This window comes from Pan paniscus, chromosome 11, assembly GCF_029289425.2.
Source record: "Pan paniscus chromosome 11, NHGRI_mPanPan1-v2.0_pri, whole genome shotgun sequence".
NCBI classification, from domain to species: domain Eukaryota; kingdom Metazoa; phylum Chordata; class Mammalia; order Primates; family Hominidae; genus Pan; species Pan paniscus.
In genome coordinates, this window is record NC_073260.2 from 41,881,323 (window position 1) to 41,901,442 (window position 20,120).

The 20,120-nt window shown below is 50.3% G+C and overlaps 1 protein-coding gene across 1 annotated transcript in view; it reads right to left on the reverse strand.

Moving 5' to 3' along the window:
• Nucleotides 1–20,120, reverse strand: part of TMOD1 (tropomodulin 1) — a 100,020-nt gene that overhangs the window by 25,236 nt on the left and 54,664 nt on the right. The window contains exons 5-8 of the mRNA XM_003820614.5: nt 13,655–13,744; nt 12,308–12,438; nt 10,521–10,628; nt 7,443–7,586 (exon numbers count right to left, since the gene is read on the reverse strand). Of these exons, the coding sequence (XP_003820662.1) occupies nt 7,443–7,586; nt 10,521–10,628; nt 12,308–12,438; nt 13,655–13,744 (473 nt within the window). The remainder of the gene's footprint in view (nt 1–7,442; nt 7,587–10,520; nt 10,629–12,307; nt 12,439–13,654; nt 13,745–20,120) is intronic.

The following is a 20,120-nucleotide window of genomic DNA, read 5'->3' on the forward strand; positions in this document are numbered from 1 at the left end:
GCCTTTTTCATTTTATTTTATTTATTTATTTTTTTGGAGACGTGTCTCACTCTGTTGCCCAGGCTAGAGTGCAGCAGCACAAAGCAGTGCAATCATAGCCCACTACAGCTTCTGACTCCTGGGCTCAAGTGATCCTCCTGCTCAGCCTCCCAAGTAGCTAGGACTACAGGCACGTGCCACCATGTCTGGCTAATTTCCTTTACTTTTTTTTACAGAGATGGGGTCTTGCTATGTTGACCAGGCTGGTCTTGAACTCCTGGTCTCTAGTGAGCTCCCTCCTTGGCCTCCCAAAGTGCTGGGATTACAGGCATGAGCTGTCATGCCTAGCCCACCTTTTTCATTTAATATTTTGCAGAGCTCTTTCAGAGTCAGTATGTAGAGAATGACCTTATTCCTTCTATTGGCTTCACGGGACGCCCTGGTGTAGATGGATATTTAGGTTACTTCCGTTTTTTCGTGTTACGAACAACGTGGCAGTGGCATGGGAGGGAGGGGGTATTCCTCAGGCTTCCTACGGAAATCAAAACTGCTAGGTTGAAAGATAGGTGCTTGCAAATTAAAATTGAGACTGCTCTGCCAAAAGGATGTAAAAGTCGGCATGCCCTTCAGCAGTGTGTGACAGCTGTGTGTCCTCACACCTTTACCATGTCAGAGCATTACCCATCAGATGAGAAAGAAATCAGATTTGCTCTTGAACAAAATTACCAACCAACACCTTAGGTGTTACAAGGTGTATCCTGGAGCCGGTGGCTCTGAGGCTCCCTTTCTGGCCAGACGCAACAGGAACATCAAGAATCTCACTTTGGACATTTGACGGGGCCAATTCTGGCCATTCCCAGATGATATGGACAACTGGGAATACTTAAAAACACAACAGAAAGGAGGCCTGGGAATTAGGTTATCCAACTCCAGAGTCCCAGACCCTAACTGACATTAAAATTCCCTCCATCTCCCAGCTGTTTACACACCCCCAGGATGGGAACTCCTCCCCCTTTGAGATACCTGCTCCATCCTGAGGTAGCTTTGCTAGTTATGTGTCCGGAATTGGTGGGTTCTTGGTCTCACTGACTGCAAGAATGAAGCCGCGGACCCTCGAGGTGAGTGTTATAGTTCTTAAAGGCGGTGTGTCCGGAGTTTGTTCCTTCTGATGTTCAGATGTGTTAGGAGTTTCTTCCTTCTGGTGGGTTTGTGGTCTCCTGGATCAGGAGTGAAGCTGCAGGCCTTCGCGGTGAGTGTTACAGCTCTTAAGGCGGAGCCTCTGGAGTTGTTTGTTCCTCCCGGTGGGTTCGTGGTCTCGATGGCTTCAGGAGTGAAGCTGCAGACCTTCGCGGTGAGTGTTACAACTCATAAAGGCAGTGTGGACCCAAAGAGTGAGCAGTGGCAAGATTTATGGCAAACAGAGAAAGAACAAAGTTTCCACAGTGCGGAAGTGGACCTGAACGGGTTGCCACTGCGGGATCCGGCAGCCTGCTTTTATTCTCTTATCTGGCCCCACCCATATCCTGCTGATTGGTCCATTTTACAGAGAGCCGACAGGTCCATTTTGCAGAGAGCTCCTTGGTCTGTTTTGACAGGGTGCTGACTGGTGCGTTTACAATCCCTGAGCTAGACACAAAAGTTCTCCACCTCCCCACTAGATTAGCTAGATACAGAGTGTGGACACAAAAGTTCTCCATGTCCCCACCAGAGTAGCTAGATACAGGTGTCAATTGGTGCATTTGCAAACCCTGAGCTAGACACAGGGTGCTGATTGGTGTGTTTACAAACCTTGAGCTAGATACAGAGTGCTGATTGGTGGATTTGCCATCCCTTAGCCAGACATAAAGATTCTCCAAGTCCCCACCAGACTCAGGAGCCCAGCTGGCTTCACCCAGTGGATCCTGCACCGGGGCCGCAGGTGGAGCTGCCTGCCAGTCCCGCGCCGTGCGCCCGCACTCCTCAGCCCTTGGGTGGTTGATGGGACTGGGCGCCGTGGGGCAGGGGGCGGCGCTTGTCGGGGAGGTTCGGGCCGCGCAGGAGCCCACGGCGTGGGGGAAGCTCAGGCATGGCGGGCTGCAGGTCCCGAGCCCTGCCCCGTGGGGAGGCAGCTAAGGCCCGGCGAGAAGTTGAGGACAGCAGCTGCTGGCCCAGGTGCTAAGCCCCTCACTGCCCGGAGCCGGCGGGGTCGGCCGGCCGCTCCGAGTGCGGGGCCCGCCCAGAGCACGCCCACCCGGAACACGCGCTGGCCCGCAAGCGCCGCGCGCAGCCCGGGTTCCCGCCGGCGCCTCTCCCTCCACACCTCCCCGCAAGCTGAGGGAGCCGGCTCTGGCCTTGCCCAGCCCAGAAGGGGGCTCCCACAGTGCAGCGGCGGGCTGAAGGGCTCCACAAGCGCGGCCAGAGTGGGCGCCAAGGCCGAGGAGGCGCCGAGAGCGAGGGAGGGCTGTGAGGGCTGCCAGCATGCTGTCACCTCTCAGTTACAGAGGTCTTTCTGGTCAACTCCTGTGACACAAAATAATATAGATAATTCTTACTATGATGACTTAATATCTGCAAAATTCTTTGATCCTCCCCCCTCCAAAAAGTGGTGTCTGATTTCTCTCCCCTTAAGTGTGGGTTGTGCTTTGTGACTCACTTTTAATAAACAGAATATGGTGGAAATGACTTTGTGCAACTTCCGAGGCTGGGTCATAAAAGGCATCTGAGGCTTTCTTTTTTCTCTGACTTGGCTCACTCACTCTGGGAGAAGTTAGCTGCCATATTGTGAGGACACTCCAACAGCCCTAGGCCGGGTGCACACGGTAAGGTGCTGAGGTCTCCTGCCCACGCTATGAGGGAGCCATGGTGGAAGCAGTTTCTCCACCTCAGATCATGCACTCTGGGCAAAGTCAGCCAGCCACACTGCTCCTGGATTCCTGGCCCTCAGAAATGGTGAGTTAATACATGTTTATTGTTTTATGCCAGGATTCTGAGGCTGTTTAAGTTGCTATATTTGGGGATAATTTGTTACACAGCTACAAAAAACTGATACAATCACCACGTTGAGTAAAAAAAGCCAGACACGAATCATCCAATCTGGGAAAACAAGACAGCACAATCCATCTAACTTCTCTTCAAAATATTAAGCACATCATTGTCAAATATTGGAATAAAAAGTGGGGAATCTGGCCACTACCCCAGACATTATACATATTCTCATTTGTGGGACTCACCCCAGGCCTTGTCTGGCCTGGGGAGCAGGGTCCCTGGTGCCCTGGGGGTCCTGGGGAAGAGCAGCTCTGTGGGGAGTTTGGAGAGTTTGGTGAGAGCAGCACAGAAGCCGTGTGTGGACATGGCCTGCTTGGCCTGGGCTGGGCCTGCAGGCTCCCTCGGGGCCCACAGGGTCTCTCCCATCCATCCATCAGTGCAGCCAGGATACTGTAGCTCCAACCGAGCTCTGCCACAAACCTGGCCTGTGGCCTTAGGCTAGTCCCATCCCTTCTCTCATCCTCAGTTTCCCCGCTTGTGAAAGGAAGACTGGGCTAGATGTTGTCTCAGTGCCTTCTGGCTCTGGGGTCTGCTCTGCCCTTTCCCAATTCACCATGGTCTTGGCGCAACTGCAGGTGGCAACAGAACATTGCTTGGAGATAGAGAGACTATTTGAGTCAACAAACAGTTTCAAAGTCCTGGTTCCCAAACTGTGTCCTGAGCCAGCTCCGTGTCACCCTGGGCAGAACTCCCCAAGTCCCTTTCCCTGGCCGTATAAGGAGAAAGAAGGACAGAGACTTGCTGCCACAGGTTATAAGCACAGGACTGAGGAAAAAGCTCCCGTCTCCAAGGACCTCGGTGACTAACCAGGAATGAGGAATCAAGGAATAAATCAAATGCCACTCGCCACCTCCTCTGTGTCACACTGCCCTGCCTCCCCCCCAGCCTGGGGCTGGGGCACCTGAAGGGGAGGCACAGGTGGCCTCCTCCTGAGCCTGAGTCAGCAGAGCCCCCTCCCTGAGACCTGCCTTCAGCCCTTCCCCTGCCGGACCCAACTCCAGTTAGGCAGGAGCGCCTCCCCACAGCCCCCTGGTCCTGGAGGCCATAGCTCCCTGGCTGATCTCCTGGGCCCTGATACCCTCTCCTTGCCCCCAGTCCCCTCCCATCCAGCCAGAACCATCTTCCCAGAGCACAGCACAGCCCACTTTCCCTAAACCTGCCCATTCAAAGCTCTCCGATTCCTAATCCCCTTTCTGGCTTTCCTCTGGGGGTACCGTGAGCCTGTGTGGATGGGCTCCATGGCTTTCCCCACTCCTCTCTGCACCTGGGATGCCATGGCCTCCATGTCACCTGAGATACTTTTCACCCTGTGGGTGGGAAGTCAGGGTCTACCCAGCATCTACGGGTTTATCTCAAAATCTGCCTCCTCCAAGCAACCCTCCCTGATTGCTATTCCTGACTAAGACTGCTCCCTCTGATGGACTTCACAGCCCACTGTCTGGCTGCTGGAGCACCTGGTATGATGGTCATTTCTGCAACCATCTTTCCTCCCATCCAGTGAGGAAACTTCTGGAGGGCGGACCTGGAGCCTCAGTCCTGCACACAGCCCAGCACAGTCCTGGCAAGCAGCCAGCATTCATCAAAATGTCAAGATGAACCAAAAAAGAGGCTCACTGGATGGTGGGTGGTGCTGACCAGTGCTCAGGCCCCAGGCCAGAGGACAGATGAGAAAAGCCAGGCTGACATCACATGAAACCACAGCTGCTTCAAGAACCCAGACAGGCATAGCATTATACATGGACTCTGGAGTCACACAGACCTGGGTTTGAATCTTGCCCCTCTTGCTTCTTGTGTGGCCTTGGGCAGGTTGCATAGCCTGCCTGGCACTCAGTTTCCTCATCTGTGATACAGGGATGGGTTGTAATGCCACTTACAGAGTCTTTGTGAACATTAAATTAGATAATAGACACAAAGTACCCAGTATGGTTTTGGCACATGATACCTGCTCAGGAAATTAACTCTTAGAATAGCATGTGAATCCCCTAGTTCACCTTCCCCGTGATTCTAAAAGTTAACAACTTCAGAGTTTACATCTGTTATCTCCTTAGAAGCAGAGATTCTTATAATCCTCATTTTACAAGCCAGGAAACTGAGGCTCAGGGAAGTAAATGTTTTTGAACCAGGGTATTCAGCTAAGGTAAGGGCAATGGTTAGCATGGGCTCCATCTTGGACTCTAGGGGGATAGTGTGTGGAGGGAAGGGGCAACTCCCTGGCAGCTGCCACCACAGTGACCTGCTCCCAGTCCTCTTTTGCTGACATTCTGCCCTGGGAGTTAAGTTTCAGCTGACTCTGGGTAGACCCTGACTTCCTGCCAGGCCAGGCTGGGATTCACATGAGTAGCCAATCCCAGGGCCTGGCCCAGGGCCACTGCCAAGCCTGCTGCATGCCTTTGTTCCATCTGCTCTGCCCCTCTTGCCTCCAGTGGAGCACAGTCAGCAATGGCTAAGGGAGGGCGCAGAAGGGGTAGGGGTGGGGAGGGCCTGAGAATGAGCGAGGCAGCAGCAAGACCACCGGCATGCGAGAGATGCAAGGAGTCCAATGCAGGAAATGCACGTGACACGGCTGCTGCCAGCTCATGTGACTGCTTTATATAAATTAGAAAAAAGTGCCCTCTCTGGGTGAACAAAGCCCCATACTGAGGCACACAGCTTGGAGAGTGGATTCCGGGTTGAATTTTGCTCTCTGCTACCTCATTGTGCTGTGAACAATATGCACGACCATCCAGGGCAAACTTACTTACCAGGCACTCCTGAAGGGCCAGGTCCTGAGCTGGGCACTGAGATAAGGAGATGCCTCAGACATAGCACCAGCTTCTGGGAAGCTCAAGGGAAGCCAAGGTGCTAGGGGAGCCCAGAGGAAGAGGTATCTAACTCTCTTTGGGCAGAGGTTTGGAGGAGCTATGGCAGACTAGTGGGAGAAGACCGTAGTAACCTGGCTCTCAAAGAAAAAAAAAAGCCCCGATGCATGGTGTGCCAATTTGCCAATTTCCATAGTGTAAATACTCCCACCTACCATGAGCAATTCAAGGCACCAATGTGCCATTGCTGGTCTCAGGAAGAGATATCCACAATCAGATCTTGCAAGCTGGTTCAAGCTGTCTCTAGAACACCACTAAGATAAAGTGAAACTTCAACTAAACCCAGAAGGCAGAGAAGAGGGTAGAGGCAGGGGAGGACATTCCATGAGGAGGGAAAGGCATGGAGGCATGAGAGTGGGGAGCAAGTTGTAATGGTTTTGAAAGGGTTATGGCTGGGAAGGGACAAAGTCTTCTGGAGGTTGGTAATGTTTTCATTTCTTGACCTGGACAGGGGTTACATGCCTGTTATGATTCCTTAAGCTGTGCATTTAAGTTTTATGCACTTTTCTGTATGTTTGCCATGTTTTACAATAAAAAAGTTAAAAACTTGTGATAGTCTCACTCAGGTATAACCACTGTTTAGAATTTTGTAATATTTCATTCCAATCTTTTTCCCATGCATACATTTATACAACCATTCAGCAAAAATTTTCATGTAGTGGAAAAAAAAAACTGAGTCCCCATTCATAAAAAAGAAAGCATTTTGACATCAAAAGCAACATGCTGCAGTGGAATAAGTGTGAGTTTTAGAGTCAAAGAGACCTGGATTCAAATCCTGCTTCCTAAATGCTGACCCTATGGCCCTGAAAAAGGGGCTTATCTTTGGCCTGTCTGGACTATTTTCTGAAAACTGAGACTGATGATACCCACATTCTGTAGGGTTGTTGTGGAGATCAAAGATGATGGATGTAAGATGTGTAGCTCAGAGCCTGGTCCACAGTACACTCTCAACACATGTAACTTATAAGATGTTGTTATTAGCATCCTCTTAGAAAGTCAGAGCTGAAAGAGTTGCCCCGCAGATAAAATGATTGACCCACAGAAGTTACAGAGAAACAGTAACTCCATAAGAATAAAGACAAACTAGAATTCGCCTGGAGAGTAATGTGAATGGTGAGGAAATTCAAAAGCCGCATTGAATGGGGGTGAATGAAGAAAACTGGGAATTTTAACCTGGAGAAGGAGAGCTTAGTGGTCCATGAGATCTGTGCAACAGATGTCCTGAGTGAAGCAGAGAACAGAGCTAAGCCCAACAAACAGGACTTACAGGGAGCTGACTTCTACCGGATATAAGGAAGAATGTTCTCATTGCCTAAGAATGGAAGTGATGATGTTGATAAGGAGTGTGTCCCCCATCATGAGAGGGACTCAAGCAGAACTGGAAGAGCACATAGTGGAAGCGATGAAGAAGGAAGGTGAGCGTGGTAGAGGGTGTGAACTTTAGGGACCTTGGAGGTCCCTCAAGCTGGGCTCTGAGCTTCTATCATCAGCATTCTCAGCTCCATCCAGCAGCATGGGAAACACTGCAGGCCAGCGAGCTGCATGTAGTAACAGACCTGAGGAGACCCTTGCCCATCTCACCTGGTTGTCAATTTTCAGTTCCACCAGAGAAGTGTTGTATGGGAGGGCTTCTACCAGGCGCAGAATCCCAGCTCCAGAAATGAAGTTGGATTCCACATTCAGTGTCTTCAACACCTTGTTCTCCTTGAGCATCTCAGCAAGGGCCTTGAAGCACAAGAGAAAGCAAGGATACCCATGAGTCACCCCGAGCAAGGCTGGAGGCCCCTCTGGGTAGATCCTAAGACACCTAGGGGAACAGGAGGATGATCTCCACCACGTCCTTCACCAAGCACAACTCTGACTGTGTCTCTCCTCTCCTGCAACCCGCCATGGCTCCTGATCCCCCACAGGAGAATTCTATGCTGCTTAGCCTACATGCAAAGCTTCTATAACCTGGGTCTACTCCCCTGTCCAGAATCAACTCTCACTGCTCCTCTTCAGTGGGGCTACTCGCAGCTCCCCATGCCTGCTCGGTGCTTTCCCACTTTGTCTCTGCCCTTTCTTTCCCTCCCACCTGGAATTCCCTTCCCTTTCTGCTTCCCTGTCCAAGCTCTACCCATCTTTCGAGGGCATTCTCAATGTCCCTTTCTCCAAGAACTCTTGCTGACATTCCCCAGCTAGCTGTAGCCTCCCCTCTCAAATCCTCATAGAATGGAGCCATACTTCCCTCATTGTGGACCTTGGATTCCTCTGTTCAGAGTTGTTTTCATACTGGTGTTGTCTCTGCTATTAGACTATATACTCCTGGTGGGCTGAAAATGCATCCTATCTATCCCATGTTGGCCACAGTACCCAGCATATAATAGGCCCTCAGGCATTGTTCACTGAGTGACCAGTGGAGCCTCAACCTCCTGTACATACTCCCCACTTGTCTCTTTATTGCCCTGTGGAAATTCCATGGAGACATGGTTTTCTTCATCTGAGCACTACAGAGCAGAAGAGGGAAGCCTGGGAAACCACCCACTGGGCAAGTGACCAGGGCAAACTGGAGAAGAGGAGCTTAGGTGGCCCCTAGCACGTTTCAGAGGAACTCAGCCAGGGGGTGTAGATGACAATCAGAGCCTCTGAAGGAAATGAGATAATTAGCAGTTGGTGGAAACGATGCGTCATGGAGGGAAAAAGACACCAGCAGCTGATAGGACATACTGATCAGTGGGCCCTGCTGCCTAAAATGATGCTCCGAGCCAGGAATACCTACCCCGTCGCCCCTGCCTTGCTGAGACCTGCTGAGAGGCTAGCTCCCAGGAAGCCCTCTGTTTTGAAATCATCGCCCCCTCCTCAGTGCCCTTCACTTCAATGTGCCCCCGGGATGGCATGTCAGCTTTCTCTATGATGGTGTCTGTCTCTGACTTGGCTGGCCCTCCTGAGGGAAAGGACCCAGCCAGAGTCCTCTCTGTGTCTTCCACCAGAACCTTCCTGCTCCCAGGAAAGGCCTGGCCTGGCTTAATCAAATCTAATAAAAAAAATCAAAATAACAACCAGTAGGCAATCTGCTAGGCTGATCCAACTGGACATGCTGGTGGCTGAGCAGGTCCTGGAGGCCCTGTCTTGCCAGGTGTTAACTCCTTGTATGCTGGGTCCCAGTGGAGGAACCGGGGCCAGGAGAAAAGCTAGGGCAGGCAGTGGGGGCCCTGACAGAGCTCTGGCAGCCTGATTTACCAACTGGCCCAGAAGCATCTCAGTGTTTGACACGGGCATACTGGTGTGCATAGGCTGATATCAGCTGTTGGTCTGGCAGAGTCCATGCCCAAAAAACATTTGTGGACCTGAGCTGAGGGCCAGAATGGATGTGCTTGGTTTCTGACCCATGACATAGTAGCATACAAGGCATGTGGCTTTGCCAGCTGTGTTTCTATGGGCAAGGAACCATGGAGATCTGAGGTCAGAGGTCATCAATCCAGAGGTTCCCCACTGACAGCAATGAGAGACTGTGAGCTATTTCTATTATTTCAAAAATATGAAAGAACACTGTCTTACCTATTTTAAGAATCAGAAAAAAATCGATTGCTACTAAATGGTTAATTACTAGCCCTGATAAACTAGCTTCTGCCCTTCTTGCAGGAATCTAGCTTTGCAGTAATTGCACTGTACTGTTACCCTTTAGTTGTCTGCTTGGCGAAATGGACCAGAATCTTTATGAAAGTGGAAGCTGAGACTGGTCACAATTGTATTCCCAGAACCTAATTCAGCGTTGGGCACAGAGAGACTCTCAATACATATGTGCTGGATGTTTAAAAAGAAGAGTTGATGGCTACTTCAGAGTAAGTACAATTTAATTTGATCAGAAATATCTTTTGAGACTTATAAAATAAAATTGGTCATTGGGACCTGCTGATGAAACCATCATTTTTATTTTTTTTAATTTTTATTTATTTATTTATTTTGTGATGGAGCCTCACTCTGTCGCCCAAGCTGGAGTATAGTGGTGCAATCTCGGCTCACTACAACCTCCGCCTCCTGGGCTCAAGCGCTTCTCCTGCTTCAGCCTCCCGAGTAGCTGGGATTACAGGCATGCACCACCAAGCCCAGGTAATTTTTATACTTTTAGTAGAGACGGGGTTTCACCATGTTGGCCAGGCTGGTCTCGAACTTCTGACCTCAAGTGATCCACCCGTCTTGACCTCCCAAAGTGCTGGAATTGCAGGTGTGAGCCACTGCGCCCAACCAAAACCATTGATTTTAGAGATGGAAAAACTGAGGAACAGGGAAGGGCAGGCCCTTGTTCTAATATGATGTGCCAAGTGAAGATTTAGGGGTCACGTGACTGCACTGGACTTGCAGGTCCACCTCTCACTTGCTGTGTGACTGGACAAAACAAGTTGCCTGACCTCTCCGAACCCTAGATTTTTTAAGTGCAAAGTGGGGAGAACTGCACATCTGAGACCAGAAGTGGGTGTGAGGATTGGCCAGGATGACGTGTAGGTGGTGCCAGGTGATGGCCGTTCCCTCTACACCCCTCATGGCTCCTGGTCCAATGCCTTCCACTGTACCACATAGAGCTCTTTGTTAGTGGGATACAACCAGTCCTGAGGCCACATATTTCAACCCTTCTGTTTCAAGGCCCCCAGCCACAATGCAACAGAACAGAAAGGTACATACATACGCCACGGGGTCATTACTCCGTGTCCCCACGATGCTGAACTTCTTCACATATGAGTTTTCTTTCAGGGCTTCTGCATATGCCTTGAGGGTGGGGATGGGGATATTCTGCACAAAGAAAGGCAACAGAGAGAGTGACCAGAAGCCTCCTCTGGGACAGGCTGAGGCAGGTGGATTAGCCTGGCTACTCTCTGATTCCTGGCAAGTCTCTGGCCAAAAAGCTGAATGGGCCAAAGGTTTAGGCTTTGTCCCAGACGACTGAAATCTGGGGAGAACTTTCTGGTAAACAGATTTAGAAAATCCTCCCTGAAAATTTCAGATAAGACCTGTAACCTCTTTCTTTGTGCACTTGGGGGCCAGAGAAGAGGCAAAAATTAAGGCGTGTAGTATTGTGCAAAGAGCTAGGACTAGGGGTGTGAGAGGGGCTGGAACCTGGCCTTGGTCCCAATGATCGGCAATGTTCCTGACTTGCTAGGTGTCTCTGTGGAAGCCTCCTGCCCTCTCTGGCCCTGTTTCTGGAAAACAGGTAAGGGGGTTGCATATGATACTCTTTAAGAGACATCTACCCCAGGGGGTCTGTGCTCCAGCTGCACATCAGAGACTCCTGGGGAACTTTTACAAAATGGTGATGCTTGGGCCGGCCCAGAACAATAGAATCAGAATCTCTAGGGTCAGGCCTGGGCGTTGGTATATATTTTTTAATCTTCTCAGGTGAAAACCACTGATCTGGTCCAACAGGCTCACAGTGCAGAGGAGAAACTGAGGCCCAGAGGAGGCTGGGGCCTCACAGGGAGATTCCATCCCTCATGTGGCCCTGAGGCAGCATTCACTGCCAGTGGGCAGCATTCTGAATTGTGCCAATGTCTCCTACTGGGCACATGAAAGAAAACATGGCTGTGTTTTTACCAGTCTCTCAGAGCGTCACTTTAGCTCCCATGGGAGCAGAGCATGGGGAGGCCAGGTGGGGGTGAACACTAGGGTGCAGGTTTCCAATCTGATGGTGCCGTGGGGCTGGCAGCTGCTTAAAAGAAAGTGGAGAAGGAAAGAAAGTGGAGCAGGGGCATGGGGGGCTGGCTTCTAGTCTTACCCCCACCCCCCTCCCAGAACTAATCCACTGGTCTCTGGGCTCAGCAGGTGGGTAGGCAGCTGCATTTGTCTCTGAATTCTTCCTGCGGCGGCCTGTTCAGGGTGAGACTGCCTGTCCACCTGTCCCTCCCCTGCCCCGGGATCACATAAGGAAATGTGCACAGAGGAAAGGGCAGACAGCTTGGGATATCGCTTTGGACATTTTGGCCAAGAGCTCCCTTCTGTGGCTGTAAAACAAGGCTGAATACGAACGTGATATAGCAGCAGCGACGGCACAGGGGAGGGACCTGCCCAGGGCCTGTGTTACCCCCGAGCCCAGTGGGCACTGGACTTTTCCAGCCTTGAGATCCCGTGCAGCAGCGTGTGTCTGACTCATGATTTTATCTCGGAGAATCTCTCAGTGTTTTGAATAACATGGCAGGTTTCCAGATCAAAGCTGGGTTGGCCCGTGCTAAACATCTGGGCCTGATATCATCCTCAGAAAGAAACCAGGACTGCCAGATGCACTTGTTTACACTGCCCACCCCTCTTAAAGGCTCCCATTTGCAAAGGTTTTGTCCCTATTCCCAATGCAGAAACACCCAGAATCCAAACAGGACCCTGTTTACTCTGCACAACCAACCCTGGACCGTTTGCATTTGGGTGACATGGTTCCCCCTCCCCCAGCCACACACAGGTAAAGTGAAATAAATGGACCTTACCCGGATATTATTGAGGTTAACTTCTTCAAGTTTTGGGTCATTGTTCTTTATCCGTTCCAGAGTTTCCTCTACGTCTGTTGAATTTGGTTCTTCGTCGGGCACAGGCTTGTATTGTGTGGGTTTAATCACGCCTAGAGTGACCGATAAAAGGGAGGTGGCTCACAGAAACAAGGGGCTCACTTTCTGCCAACACAAAGATACTGTGGAAGGGAGCATGTGCAGGGTTGGGGCACGTGAGGGCTGCACATCACAGGGGCTGGGTGGGGCTAGGGGGCACCACTCAGAAGAAGCCCCGCAAGGGAGCCAGGAGGCTGGGGTTCTACTTGGACTCTGCCTTTGACGTCCTGCAAGAACTGGGTGAATTACTTAAACTCTCTGAACCTTGGGTCTACATCTGTAAAGCAGGGCTAGTCATTTTCCCGGGGCTCATGACCTCAGTGGACTCTTGGGAGGCTAAGATGAAGCCCGGATGGGAAAGAAATGCATCAATCTTCCAGAGGGAGGAATAATTATTTTTTTTGGCATCCTCATTTCTGTTTGGGGCCAAAATGCCAGCTTTGGAACAATGCAGTGGAGTAATTAAGGCAATGCAATATTGGCACAGGAAAGGACAAAAGGGCTCATGAAACAGAGGAGGCACCTAGAAACAGATCCATGTGGATGATAAAGGCGGGCCCCAAACCAGTGGGGAAAGGATAAATCTTGCAAGGAATGGTGTTGGGACCACTGGATATTAATTCGAAAAAATGAAAGTTTGGTCTCATCCCACAGCACACACAAACATGAACTCCAGGTAGATTAAGAAGTTGAATATAAGGCCAGGTGTGGTGGCTCATGCCTGTAATCCCAGCACTTTGGGAGGCTGAGGCAGGAGGATTGCTTGAGTCCAGGAGTTCGAGACCAGTCTGGGCAATGGTGTGACCTCATCTCCATACAAAATAAACAAAATTAGCCAGGCATGCTGGCATACACCTGTAGCCTCAGCTACTCAGGAGGCAGAGGTGGGAGGATCGCTTAAGCCCAGGAGATCCAGGCTGCAGTGTGTCAAGATTGTGCCAATGCACTCCAGCCTGGCTGACAGAGCAAGACCCTGTCTAAAAAAAGAAAAAGTTGAATATAAAAAGTAAATCTCTAAAACTTTTAGAAGAAAATATAGGAGAACATTCCTATAATACTGGGATAGAGAAGGCCTTTGTAAACAAGACACAAATCCCAGGAGACTCAAAGGAAAGGATGAACAGATTTGGCTATATAACATGTTAAAACTTCTGCAATGAGCCAGAGAACATCAGTGAGTGGAGGAAGCAAGAAGCATGAGGTCCCTCCTGGGGGCGGGCGCATACTCACTGTTGAGCCCCTCCTTGTTCATGATGGAGCTGCTGCTCAGGGCCTGGTAGTACTGCTGGTTACTCATGAGCGTGTGCATGCCCAGGATCGCTGCAGGGACAAGGGAAGGGCTCATGATGTGCCTCTGCAGACAGAAGAGCCTCCTAGGGACCCACACTCCAAACCCCGGGAACTCTGGCTCACAGAAATGGCAAGAAACACTTGCATGAAAACTTCAAAATTTTATTTTACTTTTACTCTCACCTCTATTGATGTGACTCTGAAATCCCCAGCCCCAGCCCAGGCTGCTCTGCCCCTGGCCTCTGATTCCCTGATGTCCTGCTGGCACATCCAGCTCAACGTGGCCAAACCAGAATGGCTCTTTCCAGTGACAGCCTCTTTCTTTGGAAGGCTCTCTTTCCATCTTGTCATCCTGCCTGTCCCTCAGGGTAAAACATCAGGGAATGTGGCACCTTCTCCCCATAAGCCCATTTGACCATCCCAGTGTCTCTGAGATCTGTCCCCCTCCCATCCCATCATCTCCATCCTAATGGAGGCCTGATCATTCTTTGGCTGTATTGTCAAGCTGTGTCATCACGGGTGTCTTGGTCTTGGCCTCTTCCTTCTCTCTACCTCCCAGCATGCAGCACAAAGCAGCTGGAAAGCTCTTTCTGGAAATGCCAACCTGATCTTATTGCTCCCGTGCTCAGCCATTCTTCATCCATTCATTTGTTCAACATGTAATGAGGCCCACCCCAGCACTGTGTGCTAGGCTCTGGTGGGGACAGTGGAGAATAAGAAAGACTGGGTCTCCGCTCATGGAGCTGAAACTGTGCTGGGGGAGAGAGGAGCCAAGCAAGTTCCCACACAATGAAAAACCAGCACAGGGTATGCTGAGTGTGGTAGAGGAAAAAGTTCAGTCCTAAGACAGCATAAAAGAGGAACTTGGGATGCGAAGGAGGAGTAAGTGTTGGTCAAGTTAAGAGAAGGGCTATAGAACATTACAGGCAGAGGAATGCAGGTGGGAAAGCCTCGAGGTTTAGAGAGTGGCAGGCCAGTGAGGGAGAAAGGTCAGGTTGGCATTTCAGGAAAGACCTTTCCAGCTGCTCTGTGCTGCATGTTGGGAGGTGGAGAGTAGGAAGAGGCCAAGGCCAGGACACCAGTGATGACACAGCTGTGACAATCACTGCTGGGGGAAACAGGATAGAAGCTGGATGTGTGGCGGTAATAATCAGACGCATGGCAACACCACCCCTCTCACTGAGCACATGCTCTGGGCCAGGGAAGACACTTTGTATCCATCATTCCCAATTTGGCTGCACACTGGAATCACCTGGGGATCTGTTGAAATTCCTGATGCCCAGTCCCACCCTAGACCAATTAACCCAAAATATCTGGGGGTGGAGCTCAGGCACCTGCATTTTTAAAGCTCCCTGGATGGTTTCAATGAGCAGCCAAGGTTGAGAACCATTGCCTGACACTCCCCTCCTTGATCTGCCCAATAACCCTCTGGAGTAGATTTTATTCACCTAGGCAAGGTCAGATTCTACAGGGTCTTCTAGGCTGAGTAAGGAGTTCGGGTGTCTTTTCCTAGGAACAGCCTGGGAAGCCATTAGAGGCTTGAGCAGGAAGTGAGATGGTCTGACCTGAGTTCTGACTATTGTGTTGAGAACTCACTACAGAGGGGAGAGATGGATGTGGCTGCAGAGCTGTGAGGCTGTTGCAGCTGTCCAGATGGGAGGACAGTGGCTTGTACAGCCAAATCCAAACCCAGAGCCTGGCTTCACAGGCCTTCCCTGGGCTGGCCCCACCTCACCAGTGTTGTTGCACTCCCCCTCCCAACAGCTTCTCTGCTCCAGCTACACAAACAGCCCCTGCTCATAGCTGCTCCTGCTTTTGCTAGTACTCTCCCTTCTGCTGGTGATTCTCTGCACCCACTTGACTTGGAATTTTAGATAAACAACAAATTTTTTTTTTTGAGATGGAGTCTCGCTCTGTTGCCCAGGCTGGAGTGCAGTGGCGAGATCTCGGCTCACAGTAAACTCCGCCTCCCAGATTTAAGGAATTCTCTGCCTCAGCCTCCCGAGTAGCTGGGATTACAGGAGTGTCATCCTGTAATTTTTGTATTTTTTATATATACAATATATAAATACTTTATATATATATATATATATACATACAATACAAAAAATATTGTATTTTTTGTCGTCCGGCTAATTTTTGTATTTTTAGTAAAGACGGGGTTTCACCAACTTGGCCAGGTTGGTCTTGAACTCCTGACTTCTTGATCCACCACCTTGACCTCCCAAAGTGCTGGGATTGCAGGCGTGAGCCACCTCGCCCGGCCAACACCAAATTTTTTTTTTAGCTAAGTACGCCCCATTCAATATTGGGACATATTTGTTGTTCTCTGAAATTTGAATTCAATTGAACATACTGTATTTTATCTAACAACTCTATGGCCCTATCCTTCAAGACTAGGAGTAACTGTTCCTCCTCCAGGGAGTCTTCCTGGATTCCTCCTCTCCCTCTCTAATTCTCCCACAGCACCTGGTGTATGCCTCAGAATCTATGTGGTGTTAGACATATCTAGATACACGTCTGCTTCTGCTACTAGACTGTAGGCTTCTGGAGGTCAGAGAAGGATATTTTCTCTTCCACCTCTCCCTGAATACGGTATTTAGCAAATATTTGGTGATGATTTTAAAAAAATATCCAAGTCATTTGATTAGATATGGTTTCCTGTTAGAGACACAATATGGGAGCCCTTAATGAAGAGTCAGGAAACCCAAGTTCCAGCCCTGACCATGCCCCTGATGTCAGTGTGATCTTGGGCAATTCCCCTCCCCTGTCTAGGCTTCAACCTCTCTTTCCAATGAGAGCTTGAGACAAGACCAGTGGCTCTCGGTCAAGGCTGCACACATGGATCACCCAGGGAGCTTTAAGACCATATCAGTGCCTCTCTCCATCCTGGACCAACCAATCAGAATCTCTGGAGAGAGAGAGATATATATATATATATTTTTTTTTAAATTTTTGAGGCGGAGTCTCGCTCTGTGGCACAGGCTGGAGTGCAATGGCATGATCTTGGCTCACTGCAACCTCCACCTCCCGGGCTCAAGCGATTCTCCTGCCTCAGCCTCCCAAGTAGCTGGGATTACAGACACGTGCCACCACATCCAGCTAATTTTTGTATTTTTAGTAGAGACGGGGTTTCACCATGTTGCCCGGGCTGGTCTTGAACTCCTGCCCTCAAGTAACCCACCTGTCTTGGACTTCCAAAGTGCTGGGATACAGGCTGGAGCCACCACGCCCGGCCGATTTTTTTTTTTTTTTTAAACCTCCTCAGGTGATTCTGTTGCTGAGTGAGAGTCGAAAACCACAAGATGAGATGATCTCAAAGTCCTTTCTGTTTCTCACATTCTAAGATTCTTCTCTGCTAAAATTAGACTTGCTTGTTCATCACTAAGAGAACTGGTGGGGAGAGAGGCATCTGCATTTTTTCAAGCTCTCGTGGGTTTTAATTTAGGCTGCATCTACGTGGGCAACAGAAGCTGAGGCCTCAGTCAGCAGCAGGTGAATCAGATCACCAAGAAGGAGTCCCATTCTGGGGCAGGCTCTCCAGCTCCCACGGAGCAGCTCACGGGGGTTCTGGGATGTGCTGGAGTTTCGTACAGGTTTTGCGGGGATCATATAAAAGATGTAGCCTCATATGGCTGACTGGTGTGGCTTAGAGTGGAGAGAGGTGGAAAATAGAAAGTGCATTTGGCACACAGATGCCAGCTTCCTGTGATGGTCTAGAAAAGGGATGGAGGCGGCGAAGTTACAAGAGACTGCTGGGAGACCAAGAGGAAGCAGACCTGCGTTTCAGGCTGAGCCTTGGTATGAATTTTCTGGGTAACCCTGTATAGGTCACTTCCTTTTTGGGGGCTGGGGGGACGCTCAGTTTTCTCACTTGTAAAATGGAGTGTTTAAACTGATCTCTTACCTACCCATAGGACTTAGTGACACAACAATTTCTCATGTTTTTATCCTGTTTGACTTTTACAGTAAGTATCCAGGGGCTGGGCACAGTGGCTCATGCCTGTAATCCCAGCACTTTGGGAGGGCGAGGTGGGTGGATCTCTTGAGGCCAGGAGTTCAAGACCAGCCTGGCCAACATGGTGAAACCCTGTCTCTACTAAAAATACAAAAATTAGCAGGGCATGGTGGCACACGCCTGTGATCCCAGCTACTCGGGAGGCTGAGGCAGGAGAATTGCTTGAACCTGGGAGGTGGAGGTTACAGTGAGCCGAGATCACGCCACTGCACTCCAGCCTGGGCAACAGAGTGAGACTCTGTCTAAAAACAAACAAACAGCATCCAGGGTAGCTGTGGTAGACCCCCCACCCCCAACTTTTCCAGCAAGCTCAAGAGGGAAATGGTTCGCCAAAACCATACAGCAAGGACTCTCATGGCTTTTAAGTTAGTATTCTCATTCACTAGGTCACTAGCAGTTCTAACGTTCTAAAACTTCCCCTTGACTTTGGCATCCTAAGGACAGATAACATATATTTATTCTAGGAGGTTACATATGTTAACAGCAGGGCTAAGAAGAAATAAAACCATTTTGCAGCTCAGAGGAAATTAGAATTACAAAAAGGAAGGACGAAAAGAAGAAAGAAGGGAAAGAGGAAGGAAGGGAAGGGCCCAGCTAGATTTCCACTGATGGGCAGAATGCCTGGGGCTAGTATTACCTTCTGCCAGCCCTAGGCACAAAATCGCAACTTTCCCTCTCACTTGGTTTTGTGCCACACTCCACGTCAACAGGAGTGAGTGACGGGAGAAAACGGCACATCAACATTGCCTGTTGCTTCATTCTTTGTAGATATTGGCAAGGCTGAATTTAGCACTGGGGAACTTGATTTTTTTTTTTTTTTTTAAGTCTAGATCTTCCTCAAAACTCAAAAAGGACTATTTTTGAACTCTGAAAAAGAACATTGAGTTCTGTTTCCTCTCCCTGCCTTGGCAGAGTTCACTCATTTGGTAATTCCACTCAGGACGCAGGGAGATAACAGCACACATCCCCGGCTCCTCCTGCTGCCAGCTGCTCGGGCTGGCTCTGGGCAGATGGCTGGAAGATGTTCTCCTGCATCCCAGGGACAGGTGGGAGAAACTGGCTCCGGCCCAGGACTTGGATGCAGTTGAGCTGCTCCTGGATAAGATACACCCTGCCACTGGCAGGGTAGCAGGACAGGTGCCTAAGCACACGGAAGTAGCCAGAAGCCAGGGGGTGGCCTGGCTAAGCCTGTCTCTGATAGCTGCAAGACCCCCAGGTTGCCAACTGCCCTTGGGGGTGAGTGGCCCAAGGCTGTCCCATCTAAACGATGAGTCTCCCTACCCCACTTCCTTCCTGGGTCCTGCCCCACCTGAAGGGTCCCTAAAGCCAGCCAGCATCACCTCCCTGAGTGGGCAGGGGAGGCACTGCGAATTACAAGTGCTTGCTGACTCCCAGCAGCCTCTGACCTACAACCCTGTAGGCTATGCGCCAAGAACTTAGCCCTGCCAGGAACCTGTGCACTCTGCTTGTTGCCCAGCGGGACGCTTTTAATGTTGAAATCTACATGTTGAAGTGATAAAAGATTTTAAGGTTAAAAAAAAAATACATGTTTCTCGTCTGTCCTCCTCATCACCTCCTGGGCCTCCCAAAGGCAAGGACTGGCTCCTGTTCATCCTAGTATACAGTAGGAGTTCAATAATGTGCACTGGCTTAGTGAGCAGTTAGGTGAATGCATGAGTGATGCACCTCACCCGTGTCACACGTGAGTTAGGAGGGCACACCTGAGCTTGCCCTCCAGGCTCCTCCCATCAGCAGATAGCAAGCCTGCCACGCCACTCCGTTCAGACCGGCCTGCCCTCCCCAGCCCAGAACCGCTGCTCCTGCCGCTCCCAAGCCCTGGACCTTCTCCGCACTTTCTCACTGCTACTCTTCTGCTTCTAGGCTCTTCTCCATAGCTCTTCCCTGGTCTCCCCCAGCCCTACCCCAAGTGCCTCCCTCACACGCTGTACTGATTCTGTTCAGACGCTCACTCTCATTTGTCATTTCATACTTACCTGGTGTTTGTTTAACGTAGACTCTGTGAGGGTGGAAACTGGGCTGTTTTCTTACCATTCTTTTGCCAGGGCCTAGTCCAGAGACTAAATGGACAGCACTGACTGTGTGTGTGAGTGAGCAAGCCAGAGCTGAGCTGATGGAAATGTTCCACTTGGGAGACAGGCCATACCGACTACAGGTGACCTGGCCGCCCCATGTCCTCCTCTCCCTACTCTTCTTCCTCCAGTGAGTCACCCACACTCTTGGCCCCAGTCACCCGCTCTGTGAAAAAGGCTCCAACCACCCACCACTCTCTGGTGGGCCTGCTCCGCCCAGCACCTCCAACACCATGTTCGAAGTCCAGCCTTCATCTCATGCGGAGTTTCTGAAGTCAGCTCTCGGCAGAGCACTCCT